The 16,055-nt window shown below is 39.2% G+C and overlaps 1 protein-coding gene across 2 annotated transcripts in view; it reads right to left on the bottom strand.

Moving 5' to 3' along the window:
* Positions 1-3,468: 3,468 nt before the first annotated feature.
* Positions 3,469-16,055, bottom strand: part of ctnna1 (catenin (cadherin-associated protein), alpha 1) — a 68,409-nt gene continuing 55,822 nt past the window's right edge. For both annotated transcript variants that reach the window (XM_044039754.1, XM_044039755.1), the window contains exons 17-18: positions 6,374-6,508; positions 3,469-5,387 (exon numbers count right to left, since the gene is read on the bottom strand). In XM_044039754.1, coding sequence (XP_043895689.1) covers positions 5,097-5,387; positions 6,374-6,508 — 426 coding nt within the window. In that variant the 3' untranslated portion in view covers positions 3,469-5,096. The remainder of the gene's footprint in view (positions 5,388-6,373; positions 6,509-16,055) is intronic.

Below are 16,055 nucleotides of genomic sequence, written 5' to 3'. Positions count from 1 at the left end.
CCAGTAGGAGGGCTATTCATTAATGTGTCATTTTCCCAGTTTCTACAGCACTTTGATAAGTTATATCTCTCTTTTAACAGTTACTTGACACTTCAATATCATACAGTTGCGATTGTGAGTCGTGATTGTGATTAAAATACCTCCAGGAGGTTTATTTTTAGCCGGAGAATCCACTTCTGAAACTTTTTGATGTTTGCATGGAAGTCAGAAATGTGAAAACCACACAATCCAACACTGTTGTCCCCTATGAAAGTACATATGCTGCTTTTACCAGAAATCTATCAGTATTGGTATCAACAACTGTGGTCATGCCTCGACTTCAAACACCCCTTGTATCGGTACTGACATGTAGTTACTTACTATTTCAGTTATTTCGCAGTATCTCACAACACTATTGACAACATCCGACATCCATCAACACCCAGCGCCCCGAGAGTTGACTCGGAGACAGCAGCAAGTGTGTGCTCTATACGCAAATAATCCACAGGACGAGATGAACACATTAATGCAAACAACAAGGAGAAAATACATTCACTTACCAATGCGAGCAGCGAGTGTGGCTGTAGGTGTTGGATCCACGTCCACAGGCAGAATAGGAGCAGGTGGTGGGGCCTCCAGTGTGTGAAGCAGGAGTGTTGATGTTGCTTAAAAATCACGTGGGTTTTGGACCCGTCCACCGTCTGTTGGGTCCACGGACAATCATTCCTGGCATGGTGTCTCATACCTGAGAGTGCACTTCACCTCTGTGGAAACACACACACGCGTGGTGAGGTTTGCTGTGACAGCAGAGCAGCACAGAGGCCGCGGGCTCGCTGACTGTTCCTGAGCAGCTGTTTCCGGCGCGGAGGTGTTACTTTCCCGTGCCCTCCTCCACCGTGTCCTCTGCTGCCACTGCAGCTGAAGTCCTTACTTCCTCGTCACACTTCTGGGTCACTGACAACAACGTCTATTAAGAGCGGAGTCACCGAACTCAGTTTCGATGGCTACTTCGCAGACGCATCGAGTGGGCACGCGGACAGGAGAGGCACAGGTGTAGATGATTGCATTAATGAGGGCTGCATTCCATTTAGCTGAGTCAGCCTCGGGGATGTGGTGGTATTATTATACAAGCTCAGCCAATGACATGGCATTTAATGGGTCATTTAATGCAGGGTTCCTCAATCCTGGTCCAACAAGACATACAGTGTGTTACATTCAAACTTTTGTCAAATGCTGTAAATAAATACCTGTTTTTTTCAGCAGTTATACAGGGTGAATGACCCTGTGCTGACGCTGTATACACATAAATGCTCCCTTAATCAGGTCTCATAGTATTCAGATGAAGGATGCCTCATACAAATCACTCCCTCCCAAGTATAATTACATTTTATGTTATGTTATAGAGTGATTTTGGTGAGTCTTGATGAAACTGATAAAAATAAACAGCATTCTTTATTTATGTGTTCCTTTTAACGGAAGTGCACAATAATACAATGTGAAATCAAAACACATTCATAATACGCTTTTTATGATGTTTATTATTTCATTCTTATTATTTACCGGCCCCTTACCTAAACACGGGAAATGAATCTTAATGGTTTGCCTTTTTCAGTTACCCACACCATCAGCTACACCCTTGATCACAACAACATAAAAGTAAAATAAGCCATAAAGTACAAATTTAAGTTGTTGTTTTTTTAACAAACTCAAACAAAACAAATAGATATATCCAGTTAAGTTTCAAGTACATCCTTTTTCATTTGTTTCTTTCTATTTTCTCTTCTTTTTTTTTTAAACTGAAAAATATTTGTACAACCCTTTAAATCATTCTCTTGAGGATTCCAAAACAGAAACACACATTCTCTATGAGTTCCATCTTCTGAGGTAAACACAAACAGCTTTTTCATGTTCTCTGGCAATACTTTGTTTTTGCCTTTGAACATTAATAATGTCTGCAGTTCTATTATCTCTTCAACTCTCAATAACCCTGACTCGGTAAATAATCTGTTGGTATGTTCTCGAAATGCAACTTTATGAATGACTCTAACTGCTCTTTTCTGCAATAAAAACAATGGCATTATATTATGGGGAGGAAAAAAACCAAAAAAACTGATGTAATCTATTTGTTCTATAATAAGGATACTGTCTTTGTGTAGAAGTCTAAATTGAAATATATATGTGGGCCAGTGTGTGAGACTGAGAGCTTCACATACCAGAAATAATGTTTACATACTAGCACAACTCTCCCACTCTCTTTGTCACTTCCTTCTTCTCCTTCATTGGTTTATGCTCCAGATTTATGTCTATGGTATTTATGATGTGCAGAGCATCCGCTACAAAACCCACATCCACGTCCATTTGTGCCGCTGAAGACGGCAGTCCTTGTGCATTAAGGCCCTTTCCTTAAGAACATGTAAAAGGCTAATTCTAAGGCTAAAGATTAAAGCAATTATACACAAACATAATTATGGGTAGGGCATTGAATTATTATTAATAAACCCACCTGAATGACTGGCCCTGTTACTGTAACTTCCATAAACTCTTATATTTGTGAATACCAAAGCTAATTGCTCATATTTGACAACATAGACAATTGCTACATATACAATGTGTTAATGTATGGAGTGATGCTTCTATTTATTTTGGATTTTTGAACCGTGTGCTGGCCATACTGTGTCAAAGCGGCAGTTCACAAACCAGTGGGTAGTAATTACCATGGTAGGTTGCCCAATAGTTATGACCCAGGGATATTGCAGCATTCCTCTAGTAAACATTTAATTTGTGCATAAATAAAAATGATAAAGTCGACAATAATCATGCTGCAACAATATCCTCCATGTAAAACTCGTACTATATCCTAAAATGATGCAGCCTTTGAGAGTTCTCCTGTGTTTCTGCTGGTTCAAAGTTATTCTTAAATACATTTGGTAAGGTCGGTTTACCCTAATAAACAATAAATCAAAATCTCTGCAAAAGGGTGGTACCTAAACTGATTTGTGTAAAAATATGAAGAGGTGAATTTGTCTTCTCAGTGCTCACAGTGATGACTCAGACCCCGATGTGAGATTACTGGAGTACTTTGGGGAAAAATAGACCCTTCATTCTAAAATATGTTGCTTTCAGATGCATTTATCTTCCCACAGTGTACTTAAAATCTTAGCTTACATTTCTTCACAGGTTATTGTTGAAGAAAAACCACCAGAAGGAAGCATTTAAGGTTGAATGCTGCACTTTTTTGTCTGGCAAAAAACAACCTACAACAGTAGAGCCACCAGACAGACTGATCGCCCTCAAGTTAGTAATACAGACTAAATGGGAAGCATGTATGCAGAATATACTGCCTTTAATAATGCACAGCAGCACATCTGCGGTTGTTACATACTGTACATGGGGCGAAAATGACTCTTAAGGGCTTTTACTGTGCAAGCGTAGTGGGAAAAAAAAACATTAGTTTGGTTTGCAGTACATATAAAGAAATGAAAAAAGCCCTTTAGTTTCAAATGTTTATTAAGATATAAAGCAGGCACATGAGCATAAGAAACGTGTGCACTAATAAGTCAGCTCTCAAGAACAAAAAAAAAATCCACACAAAGTAGTTTGATATCACACCAGATTCAAATTCAAACTAGTACAGCAAAAGACGAACTGTGAGGAAAAAAAACATACTGATAATACTCTCAAAACGCTCAGTTCTACAGTAATAAAAAATATCCATCCATCAAATAACCACACAAGCCCTCCCTGCTGTAGTTCACAGATGTCAAATGAGTCGAAGATTCAGCCCCGAGTTGAAAGCAGCAGGATTTCAAAGCCTCGCTGTACACCAATGCACCACAAATGCAGCAGAATGCTGACTGGACCAGCTGCAGGGAGTGACCATCCCACAGTCATTACCTGAAGAAAATAAAACTTTTCCTGTTTCACTTTAAAGCTCCAGCACCTGGCAACTTGTTTCTGGGTTTGTTTGTTGTTTTAGATAGCGCATGACAAAACAAAATCTTTCAGTGAAATCCCCCTCCTCCCCCTCATCTACCACAGAGCTGAGTGGTGAAAACAAATTGATCCCTTGATTTGGACACATCCTTAGACAGCGGAAGTGTTTGGTCTTATTGATATTTAATGAAGCTTTCTGCATTGGAGAGCTGGAGAAAACACTGGGTCCAAGTCGGGTTTTGTTTTTAGCCCAGTGGTTTTTCCCCCAGACTGCACAAAGCTTGACTAGGTAGAATTGTGTGCCTTAGGTTTACTTAGATTAAGCACATGTTCCAGTCATGTAACAAAACAGAAGGCTGGGAAGATTACGGTCACCTTTGGTTTGCTGCATCATGTGAACATGCACAAAATAATAATAATAATTAAAAAAAAATAATAATAATAATCATGTGAGATGATTAAATTATAAAGAAATTACACTTAGCAGTCCAAGTGTTTACATGGACAGAAATCACCAGTTAAACAGCATTGAAAATAGGGTTTAAAGTTGGTTTAAATCTTTTTTGACTGAGGCATAAAAATATATAGAGATAGAAAAACATGAGCACACACTGAGATATATTGTCTTTGGTTCTTTAAAGGTTGAACCAACACAATTACATCTTAGCAGTTAGCCCTGCACAGCCAAATAAACTATGATTAATGCTCGAGTTAAAATAAGATTTTGCATAGTTGATACTAGCAGAACAGACAGTACTTTGCCATAATCAAACATTTTTAGTGTAAATAACCAAAGACCCCGTAGTATTACTATAAAACTGGTTAGAACAAGGTATGATGGAAAAGCCTCTTGGAATTACTTCTTATATCATCTATGAAATTAACTCCTCTTCCTCCCACAAACACAACAGACAGAAAGGAAAAATATATAAAATGCTTCTGTCCAGTTGATTTCCCTCTAACTGTATTTTCCAGATAAGAGACGGCTATCGGTACAGACAAAAGCACATCTGAACTTGTGGAATAAAAAATTAGGAATATAATTGGTCAAAACAAATAAGCTGTCTATGCAAAGATAGAGCAAATGTTAAAACCTTTATCTCTGAAAGACCGACAAGCTCATTCTATATTGAAACTCACTGATCCATATTTTCTCTACTCTTTCATCAAAAAAGCGCGCGAGTCTAGATGCTATCCATGGCTTTAAACTCGCTCAGAGCCTGCACGGGGTTGATGTGTTTCTTGTGTGAGGATCTTTTGACTCTGTTGGTCTGGCCATCGTCGTGCTTCTCTCTCTTCACCAGAGGCTTCTTCTCCGGAGCTCTCATCCTCCATGACACAGCCGGCATGTTGAGGGCCTCCATGCCTTTGCTCTTCTGGTACTTGGTAGACGCCACGTACGAGGCCTTGACAGTGGACACGACGGCGTTCATCAGGTTCTTTGCGGCCTGAATGAGTGACATGGCACTGTCCAACTGTTTACATTGAGGAGACGTGACAAAAGAGCGGAGAAACAGTTAGTCTTGTGCAATGGTTTTTCTTCTGGTTTTCACTTTGTGTGTCCTTCTAATGTCACCCAGTTTTTCCAGGGGAAAACCAAAACTTAAGTGTTGTACTGAAGAATTAACGACCTTTCCGAGTTTATCTGGCATACATACAGATGTGAGAACCCACAGAATATAGAAAAAGGTCACACTAATTTAATCTTCACTGTTTAATAGCCTCAGAGACATTGGTGACACTTGACTGAATATTTTGGAAGCATTCTCTGCCCTACAGAGAGGACGGAGGAATTACTCGTACACTACGGGAATATATTTTCATTAATTTGACTGGCAAGCAAGTAGTTAAATAATGCTTAAAAGGTTTGCAAACACTGACCGCTTATAATGTTATCTTAAAGTTCGGAAAACAACTGAACAACATTAGCAGAGAAATCCATTATTTCTCTAATCTGATTCTTTGATAAAATATAAGCTGTAAATTACAGCACAGAGAATGAATCATTAAGTCATCACAGACAACAGCAAACACTATTAAGTCTTCTGTATTGTCTTTTTATTTGAACAACACCAGATAATGAGACTAAGTAGTCACTGCATTCTTTCTAGACTAGAAACGAAAGACAAAATGTGAGGGAAAAGTTCATCATTTTTCCCCATAATGCAAGATTTGTCCCATTACAGCTTCAGTGAAGACCAACGTGCTAACCACACATAACATGTTTTCCTTTTCCATGAATGTTTTAAGCCTCCAGTGCGTATTAAGAGCTCTTGCTCTCTGTTATTGGCCCATTGGTACCTCTAAAACAACATCACTGCCACCAACTTTCAGTCATCACAACAATTTTAAAGACTCCTTTGATTTAATACCCCATTCAAAATGCCCCAACACTCTTTAGCTACTGTGAAGCTTTAGCATAATGGAGACTGTAAATGGAAAATGTGCGAGTTGAACTTACCCCAGAGACAACCAGCTCCCCTCCCAGGTTCTGAACCTCAGCCTTGACTTTGCTGCAGATGTTGAGCTGGTGACAATACAGGGCGATACGCTGCAGGTAGGCATGCAGGTCCTGCTTACAGGTGGAGTCGGGACACTGTGGAGAAGATGTTTGCATCAGTTAGCATACAGGCACGAAGAAGATGGGTTTATTATCATTCTACCTGCTTGTGGGTGGTGCAACAATTTCATCTGTGTCACTTATTCACTTGCTGGCACTACTCGATCTGAATATCTGTGTGATTCTACAGACTCACTTTATCACGGTGAGTTGGTACCAGTGTGACAGGCAGACACCAACATAAGGGACGTGCTCAGAGCAAACATGACAAATGTAGAACTACAACATGGTGGATTGATAACTCGTCTTCACGGTGTTAAATCCATTCTGTTAGGAGGTAAATAAATGTAAACAATTTTGTGGCCTCTTTTAGGAAACACATCCTGAAATGGCACTGAAGCAATTATAACATGATCACTTCAACTGTCACTGATGTGTCAAAAATGTTTTGACAGCCTCCCAAAGTCATGAGCGGAAAATTAAAATGTGTGGCAAGAAATGTTTGAGCCGGAAGTTGGGTTCAAATTCAAAAAGGCCTCCCATTCATTTTTCTAATGACAAATAAGAATACTGCCAAAGGTCAGTGAGGAAGACAAAACAAAATAGATTGAGCCATAAAAAAACCATCAACTTTCAAAGACCAATAAATTCTTATTCAGCCAACTTGAAAGTGGCAATGTGTGAAGAGCTCCACAAATGCATCTCATTTCAATTTGGCAATCTTTTTGAATTATTTCGTCTCATTATAATTAGACTGGGCTCTACTTTGGAACACAATTTCCTATCCCTCTCCTAGTTTGCTAAACAAGTCCCCTGTCTGCAGAGTAATTAGGCCACAATAGTCTCCTTAACTGCTCTTCAAGTGAGGACGTAAACACCCTGACAGGGACAAGGCATTTTAAGATGATCCAAATGAACTGTCACACACAAACGGTACGTCAGCAATGATCAGGCAGACTCTGTTGTAGATAATGAGAGGCTGGCAGGGTTTCACATCACTTAACTGTCCATACCTGCAAAAAGCACCACAGTGACCAAGTCAGTGAGTGAGCGAGAGAAAATCCTAAATAAGACACCGGCACTGGCAGGTGCTTGGCTATCTGAAGAAGTTGTCATTTGGAAGCTGTTAATTCTGAGTGCAGGGAAAAGGTGAATGGGAGGTAATAGCAGCCAATATTTAATTGATGTAATCTCGACAAAAAGTTTTTGACAGAGTCAATACTGTGGATCTCAAGTGTGCAGAGTGTTTGAACGTGTCCTGGTGAAATGAAGAGTCATTTTGTCTGAATATGTGGAGTGGGTGTCAATTATGTCCCCCCCCTCATTTGTCAATAACAGCCATTGCAATAATTAACATGCACTAATACACAAATGGTGAGGAAAGCCTTGTTTTCTTTCACTTTGCAAACAGAGGACAAGAAAACATCTTTGAGATAGTAATTTTTGGACACTTCAAACAGACTAGGACTTATGATGCGTCTAATCCTGCTGAGTGTGTCAGTATCCCTGGTGGGAGTGTGGAGCGCTCATCTGAATATAGCACACTCGCTTCCAGACAAACAAGCCATGCATGCATGCATTTACACACCATCCCAGGCAGCACGACTCTGCTTACTCCTATATATTGTTCAACAGACCAAGACTATAGCCTAATAATGACGCAAAGACATTTATTAGTATCACATCCTTCTACATGTCGTCAAATTAAAAAAGCAACACAAACAAAAAAACAAATAAACCAATTGCTACTGTCTCTTTTAACTGATTGGTTTAGTCCGGTGATATTAATAAAATGATCTTGGCTTTAAGTTAAAGAAAAGTATGCAAGAAATGATGAAGGGAAAAGGAGCTGGAGGGGATGCTCATCATACAGCCGAGAATTAATACACGGCACGGCTGAGGGACTGGAGAAAATGAAAGAGGGTAGGGGTGGGAAATAAAAGAAAGAACCAGAGAAAAATAAGTAGTTGGGGGAAAAAAAATGAGGATGAAGAGAAAGCCAGAGGGGGAATAGTATGCAGGAGTAAATAAGAGGGAGAAATCCAACTGGGGAATGGGATGCAGACAGGAGGATTCAACTGTATTCGGGGGGTGTGTGTGTGTGTGTAGATGCACACATGCAATAGCAAAGACCTGGGATGAGGCTGAATGCAGCAGCCATGCTAATGAGGGCTTTGGGAAGTATTCAGACGGCTGAGAGCAGGGCACCGTGAAAGCATCACTTGTGCTCAACCTCAGCTCAGCTGCTGGCTTCACTTAACACTCAGGAAACTCTGTAAGGCCGCTCTGACTGTGACACCTGAATACATAAGTTGCACAGAGACGAGATAAGAACACCTTGGATTGTGTTGATTACACATACTAAAGCCCCTAGACTAAAACAATGGGTAACAACAATATGATGTTTGTTACACAGGCTAAATTACATTACCCATTACTTACACCACACAACGTCAAAGCTTCAGTAAACTAAGAGGTCCCTGCTTTATATACCATATAGGATATGAATAATTAATAGCTCTACAATTATTGAATGGGGCAATGTTGGAATATATTCTCCGCTGGACAAACATCAAAACCAAGTTATGCTGATCACATATAGCGTGTAGTGTCACTATTTAGACAAGTAATTTACATTTCACAGGACTAAGTTTGCTCATGTGAAAACAACAGGGTCATCACTCTTGTTCCCACTGAGCTATTCATTCTTCTAATAGTGACTTCAACCATTAAGAGTCAATCACTGTAATTTTTCTTGTCTGAGTGCTGCTGTTAAATGTCCCTCAAGCCTGATGATACCGCCTTTCTTCACATGCTGTGTGGCCAGTTATGAATTGGGACTGTTAACCTTGCTTGGTCAGCTATGACTGAAAGATTGCAAAAGAGAAGGAGGAGCACTAGAGACTTCATCACACAACTCTGGATACCTTTTCAAGGCAAACTAATAGAATTGGTGAGTCACTGACTTTCAAAAGGAGCCATAGGTAGAGGTAGAAATGTCAGTGATTCCTGTGTAGTTGTTTTTGTCCCCCCATTGCTGGCTTCAAGTGCCTTCCCAGAAAAATAAAGGAAAGTAATCACTAAACCTGTGACAAATAGTGGCAAATCAATAGTTTCATTTGAAAATTTCTCTTCTTCTCTCCTACATACAGTGTCAGGCTTCATTTTTGTATTTTTATCCAATTAGCTTCTACATTTCTCTTCACATGTCTGATATTAGCAGGTAACATGATCCACATTGCCTTAGGATCTGGTGTGAACAACATTAAGCTCATTCCACTTGGTTCCAGATTGGAACCTGTCTGGGACACTCCAAAAGATGGATTTTCCTTGTGTATTGTGTTCAATGGTAACAGCCATTCTCCGGCAATAGCTTCTGCAGAGCTTCAGCTGGCAGACAGCCACCCTGAAAATATCCTAGAAAATACCTGGATAAACTCAGTTATTTATTTTCCTCCTAGATTATGTTGAGCTGTCCAGACCCAGAGGCAGCAAACAGCTCCAACTCCTGAATCCACCTACTCCACTGTTTGATTATATTTTCATGTTGGCATGCAAAGCTAAGTGAACCATGCTCCCAAACAATTAAACCGATTTTCCTTGATCCAATGTAGACAACAATTTAAGGACATTTACCACCTTGCCCTATGTTTCAAATGATTTCAAGAGTCTACAAAAACATTTAAAAGTGCTTGGCCCAGATCTGATGCATCATTTCTTCCACTATTTCCTTGTTTATTTTTATTTTTGAGCAGCAGATACCACCTATCTTGTTTCATATACTATGTATATACCCTCAGTTAAGTTTTCAGTGAATAGAAGTGTTTCTTCATTTTGCATTCCTCAGCATTTGCAATGTTGAACTATTGAGGATACAGATACGATACTGACAAGAGAGAGAAAAAAAAAGACAAAATAAGGCTACAAGAATTCCACAACAGGGTGTTGAACAAAGGGATCTCACTGTGATACATATTGGCGAATGTCAGTGATATAAATGATGATCAGGAAGGTCAGGTCCCATCATTGGAAATGCCACACAGTTCCACTGAATTCCATTAAACAGACCAGAGGCAGAGCCACTGAGCTTCTGACGCCCAGCACTGACCTTTCACGACGTATCACCCAGAGGATATGCCAATTTCCAATATTTACTGACATGGCAGCATTCTAATGTGCCAGCAACCTGTTGGGAAGAGTCACAGGCAGCGAACACAAAGGGTGTTTTTGATAAAATTTATATTCTTAGATCTAAGTGAGGTAGTTTTGAGTATTTCTGCTTTGAAGGTATTTTTTTCCTTTTTTCTCTTTGGTAAACAGAGTTCCAGAGAACGTAAATCTAACAAAACAATTACCATTTAGATTTCAGATTTAGATTTAAAACAACATTTTTGCTATTTCACTGCTTTTCTTAACTAAGCTGAAAACTGACAACTAAAATTATAAGCATGTGGCTTTATTACCAAAGGTAATGTACAACACAAAGTAAAATGTAATGTAATGTAAGGTAATGTAACACAACCATGCCTCAACGAAATAAATCTCCTCAATTAAATTGTGCTGCTGGAGCAGGAAAAACACAAGCTCAAACAAACAAAACCTTCATTCAGAAAAATTAGAGTGTGTGGTGTTGGCTGGATTTTCATATGTAGCTCCAGGGGAGAAGAACTAATCTAAAACCTTAGACCAGGGAGCATTATGCAGCATCACTGCTCTGACATATCAAACATCTAACAGGGGAGGGAGGGGGTAAAAGGAGACATTTGTATGTCTGCATGTGTTGCAGAGGGGTTGTGGATAATTAACTGTGCCTAACCTGGGAAAGACCCTCCAGGACAATAAGCCACAGGGCACCTTTATCTACTATTATACCTAAAAATGCCATGAGGGTTGCAGGGATATGGATATATTTAAGTGTTCTGTGGGTAAATATTGTGACTGAGATCCATGGCACCGTTTAAGAAGATACAGGGAACAAAGCATTGGAAAGACCATTCTGTTCCTTTAGGCAGGAACTGAAGTAGGAGATAAGGCTTTTGCAGGGACAGGAAATGATTGACTCCGAGCTATAGTGTGTAGACAGTTCAAGATTAATACACCGTCGCATGAAAATCTTTAATTTAATATATTAAATGCACTTTAAAACGTGACAACAGAAGGAGTGGATAAAATGGTGAGAATGACTGAAAAGTCAAAGTTTGTGAGTAAAGTGAATTAAAAATGTATGTATGCATGTTAGCGTTTGCTAAAACTGAATTGTGTGTTTATAAAACAAACTAAAATTGTAGCAAAATATTTTATTTATTTCATGCATAGCCTTTTGGGTTCAAATGAAGCGTACTAATTTTTTTCCTCTGCCAGCAAATTTTGAAAGGTTGTATTTGAGACAGCCTTCGCATTCATTCATAATAAAATGTTTAATTTTTTTTTTTTTACAATGTTGGGCATAAGGCTATGCAAGCTAACATAAGATTTGTTATGTAGTTAATTTGGTTGAGTTGGTTCATCCAAGTGAATCAAACCTCAAGTCTAGGGGTTTATTGTTTTGGTTTTATTTATTTTTTTCCTCAGATTGAATTTCCTGAGATACCTGGCTCACAATGTGTCTCATGAGGGTTATTTATTATTATTTTGTTATGTTCATGTGTGTCTTTAGTCTGTTGGTTATATTTTTTTTACCTTCCCACTAAGTGCATCCAAACAAAAAGTAAATACTAAACAAAAAACTAATGAACAATTCAAAACTATTATAACCTTGCATGGACCTGAAACCATAAGTTACTTAGTGCCAATGCAGGCGATGCAGTCCTGCTCAGGCTTTGACAGGGCTGCCAATCACCCTGTTGTAAGTTGATGTATCATGAAAATAATCTTGGAAATATTATTTGAAGGTCAAAATCAAACCTACATTCTGCCGCTTAAATGTGCTATTGGATTGCGACCATCTGGTGTTGATTATATTACTGTTGGTGGCCAAATACATATCTGCCATGGGCAACCAGTATCAATCAAGATCCATTTCAAACCAGGAGACAATAGCCAGTTCTCTTCTGCTCACCACATCTGCTAAAAAGACATATTTGCGTGGGACTGATTCAATCACATTGAAACTTGGGAATTAAAATGTGACATCTGAAGCAGACAAAGAGTTTGAGTATGACAGGCGAAAATCAAGCTGGGGGCAAGCCAAAAAGAGCGACTTCAGAAGTAACAACAGGGACAAATTAAACAGCCCTCTTCAATTTTTAATGTTCATGCTGCACCTGTCAGTCAGACACTTCACTGTAGCACTTGTTAACTGACAACATTGCATCTACAGAATAGGTAAGTACAAACAGCTATGATAAATCATTTATACTCTAAACTTTGAAAGTCATACACTGACTCTCATTTGACCCTGGCAGCTTTTTGTCATATTTCCAACCTGAGTGTGCCAAAACCTCAGATTTGCATTTGCAGGTTGGAAGAAAAAACCATTAAGTGAAAAATATATTCAATGGCTTAATGATATTAAGGCGGGTAAATTCTTAAAATTTATGAGCACTTTGTTTACAAAAGGTAGCTTATTTAAGTCCAAAAAAAATGTTAAAAGAAATAACAATGAAGGGTAAATGTCTTTCAAAGCGGGTGAGCTTCATTTGGCTGTCTGTGGGATCTTAGGGTTGTTTTGTCTCTCCACAGCAGTGGGCAATTTACAAGCCTGTCTACAGTAAAGCGTCTAGGGCCAGAGCTGGGATTAGACAGTGACCGGCAACACAGCCCATGGATCACCATAAATTTCCACTTATTGAATGCAAATTGGAAAAGTACACTGTGTGTCAGTATACATCATGAGAATAAAGCTGGCACAACAAACACTCACAACAAGCAAGTCCCCATTCTCTAAATATGCTGGCCTTATTTTATGAACACGTGTTTGTATGTGTACACGCAAGTGTTCAAGGTAGTGGAGCAGGCAAGGAGCAGAAATTTATGGGCTACATACGGGCTCACACATTTGCATTATAAATCTCAATTACATAGCATTATTTGTTTACCAGCCCACTTAGGTGGAATTCTCATAAGGTGCCCTGCAGTGGAGGGTCATAAATTCTTAATAAACTGCAGTGCAGACCTTTGTGTGGCACTGACCTGAATCCTGCAGCTCATCTCTGCACTACACTCACTTCTTTAAAACATTAATAAGGTTCTATTACACATATTTAAATGTTTTTCAGAAACCCCAAACTAGACTATGTCCAGCGAGATATTTCTGTTGGACACAATATGCATGTACAAAAAACCCTTGACACAGGCTTCTGAAGGAAAATGCAGACCCTCATAGCCCCCCTAGGTCAAAGGCACACAATGCAAGTAATTAGTATGCCTAGGTTAATGAGTAGTCCCAGCATTGCCTTTGCTCCTCTGACTCTACCAGTATCTATGTGATGACTCACTTAACAACTGCTGCTGGAGTGTAAAGACTATTCCAACATGCCATGCCTATGCTAAAAGTGGGCCTGTGGCATCTTCTGCTTTATTCAAGATATGGCCCTAAATATAAACCGCTTGTGTAAATAAATACATTAAAGAAAAATGCCACCTGGCAATTACACTGCTAATTAAAAGGCAAAGTACTCTTAATGGATTCATCTCTCAAGAGGGATGTTCCTCTCTCCACATAAATGCACTGCCCCCTCTTTCTACCTCTCCTATCATTCCATCACTTTGCTTTCCTCTACCTCATGTCCATCCCTAGGAGTTCTCGGGCTGATGTGTTAGAGGTTAGTGTTGACTGGTCTGCTAGTGTTTTGGTCTCATCTGAAATAGAAAAGCTAAGGGGAGACAGCTGGAGGGGTTCGGAGGCAGGAAGGATCCTTACTCCTGGCAAAGCAATTCCAGCAGCCAAAGCTTGTCATTTATTCATACTTTGAGTGCTTCAAAACCCAAAATCCCCAAATAGTGCACACACACAGAAATGTACACATGAGAAAAGAAAGAAAAGAAAATGACAACAAATAGTTAAGGATGGATGAATAAAACAGTCCTCCAAATGTAACATCCATCCACATGTGCCTGCAGAGACACGGGTCAGTCCAATGCCGTGTCCATATGTAAGAAACACACACGCATGCTCAAACACCTACACAGATGGCCATCTGTTTTCTATGGGGGATTACATGGTTTTCATTAAACTGAATAAGCATCTTCAAAAGTGGCAGTGAGGCATATAAAAGTCACTTTCCAGAACAGCTTATTCCCTATTTAGATGATTCAGATGCAATTAGGTCAGAACAGGTAAGATGATTTTGTGATAGACATGGGCCTGTACTATTAAGGATCTGAGCTCAACTTGAATATAATATCATACATGCAGGACCCTTGGAGGCCAACAGCAGCTCATTATGTCAAAACTATGAGCGAGAGATATGTGCTGAAAGCTAGTCACAGATGTCTCAAGCATGTGGTGGTATAATTGAAACCCCTGGTTGTGCCTAAAATCATACAAAGGTAATTGATATACCTCTCATGCCCTATTTGAGTATGAGCACAAGTCATAGAGACGTGTTTTATAAGCATGAGCCTTCTCACCAGCATCAGCACATGTGAAATATAATTCATTGGGTATGTGCCTCGGAACACAAACATCCAGTGGGTGGGGGGAAAAAAAGCTGTGATGTAAAATTATATGATCCTTAAATGAATTATTAACCACCGCCTTGTGCAGGAAACACTGTTTGAGGACAAATACTGAAATTATGGTGCAATAAAGATCCTTACAGGTTTGATAGAGGTGGATGCAACACATTCAGGTCCATGTGTTGAAATGAAGCCTGATTTTTAAGATGTTATAATATTTCAACAATGGAATATGATACGTATTTTCAACAAGACCAGTGTTGGGCTACAACTAACAATCGTATTATAATAATCAATGAATCTGTTGATTAGATACTCGATTAAGCAATGAGATGTTTGATCCACAAAATGTCAGAAAATGTTGACAAATGCCATCCTCAAAATGGTGATGCTCTCAAACAGTTCAAAATGCATCAGTTTTAATGGTTTATTTGCTATATGAAGCAAAGAAAACAAAATAACATCTGTTTTCATTATAAAATGTATGCAATTGATTAGTGATTATTTCATACTGTAATTGGATAAAAATCACTGCAGCACCTGACCAGCATAAAATAAACTGATGCCTCTCAACAAATGCCTATAAGTAATAAATGTTATTGAATTTGAAGTCTCACAACAAACATTTAAAGTCAGAGCTGGAAGATACCCAAAGCATTTTCTTCAGGAGAAACCATGTCTTGTTAGAATCATCACAGCTAAACTTCGCCACGATTTAACAACAAAACATATACATATATTAGACATAGAGGCAATAAGTCTCTGCCTCAAGAGATGGCACATGAATAAGTTGGGGGATAAATCATATACAGCGTTTCCCTGAGGAGTTGTACAGTGCAAGTATTTAAGTGAAATATGAGGCCATGGATAATTGAATGTGTGTTTCCCTATGTCAAGGACCATATTCTCTGGGGAAAGGGATATACGTGGAGAGATGATGGAATAGGGAATTGGGGAGTGGGAG

The sequence above is a fragment of the Solea senegalensis genome, linkage group LG12 (genome assembly GCF_019176455.1).
Source record: "Solea senegalensis isolate Sse05_10M linkage group LG12, IFAPA_SoseM_1, whole genome shotgun sequence".
Classification (NCBI taxonomy): Eukaryota; Metazoa; Chordata; class Actinopteri; order Pleuronectiformes; family Soleidae; genus Solea; species Solea senegalensis.
The sequence above is the reverse complement of the archived record's forward strand: the minus strand, read 5'-3'. Positions and strand labels throughout refer to the sequence as shown.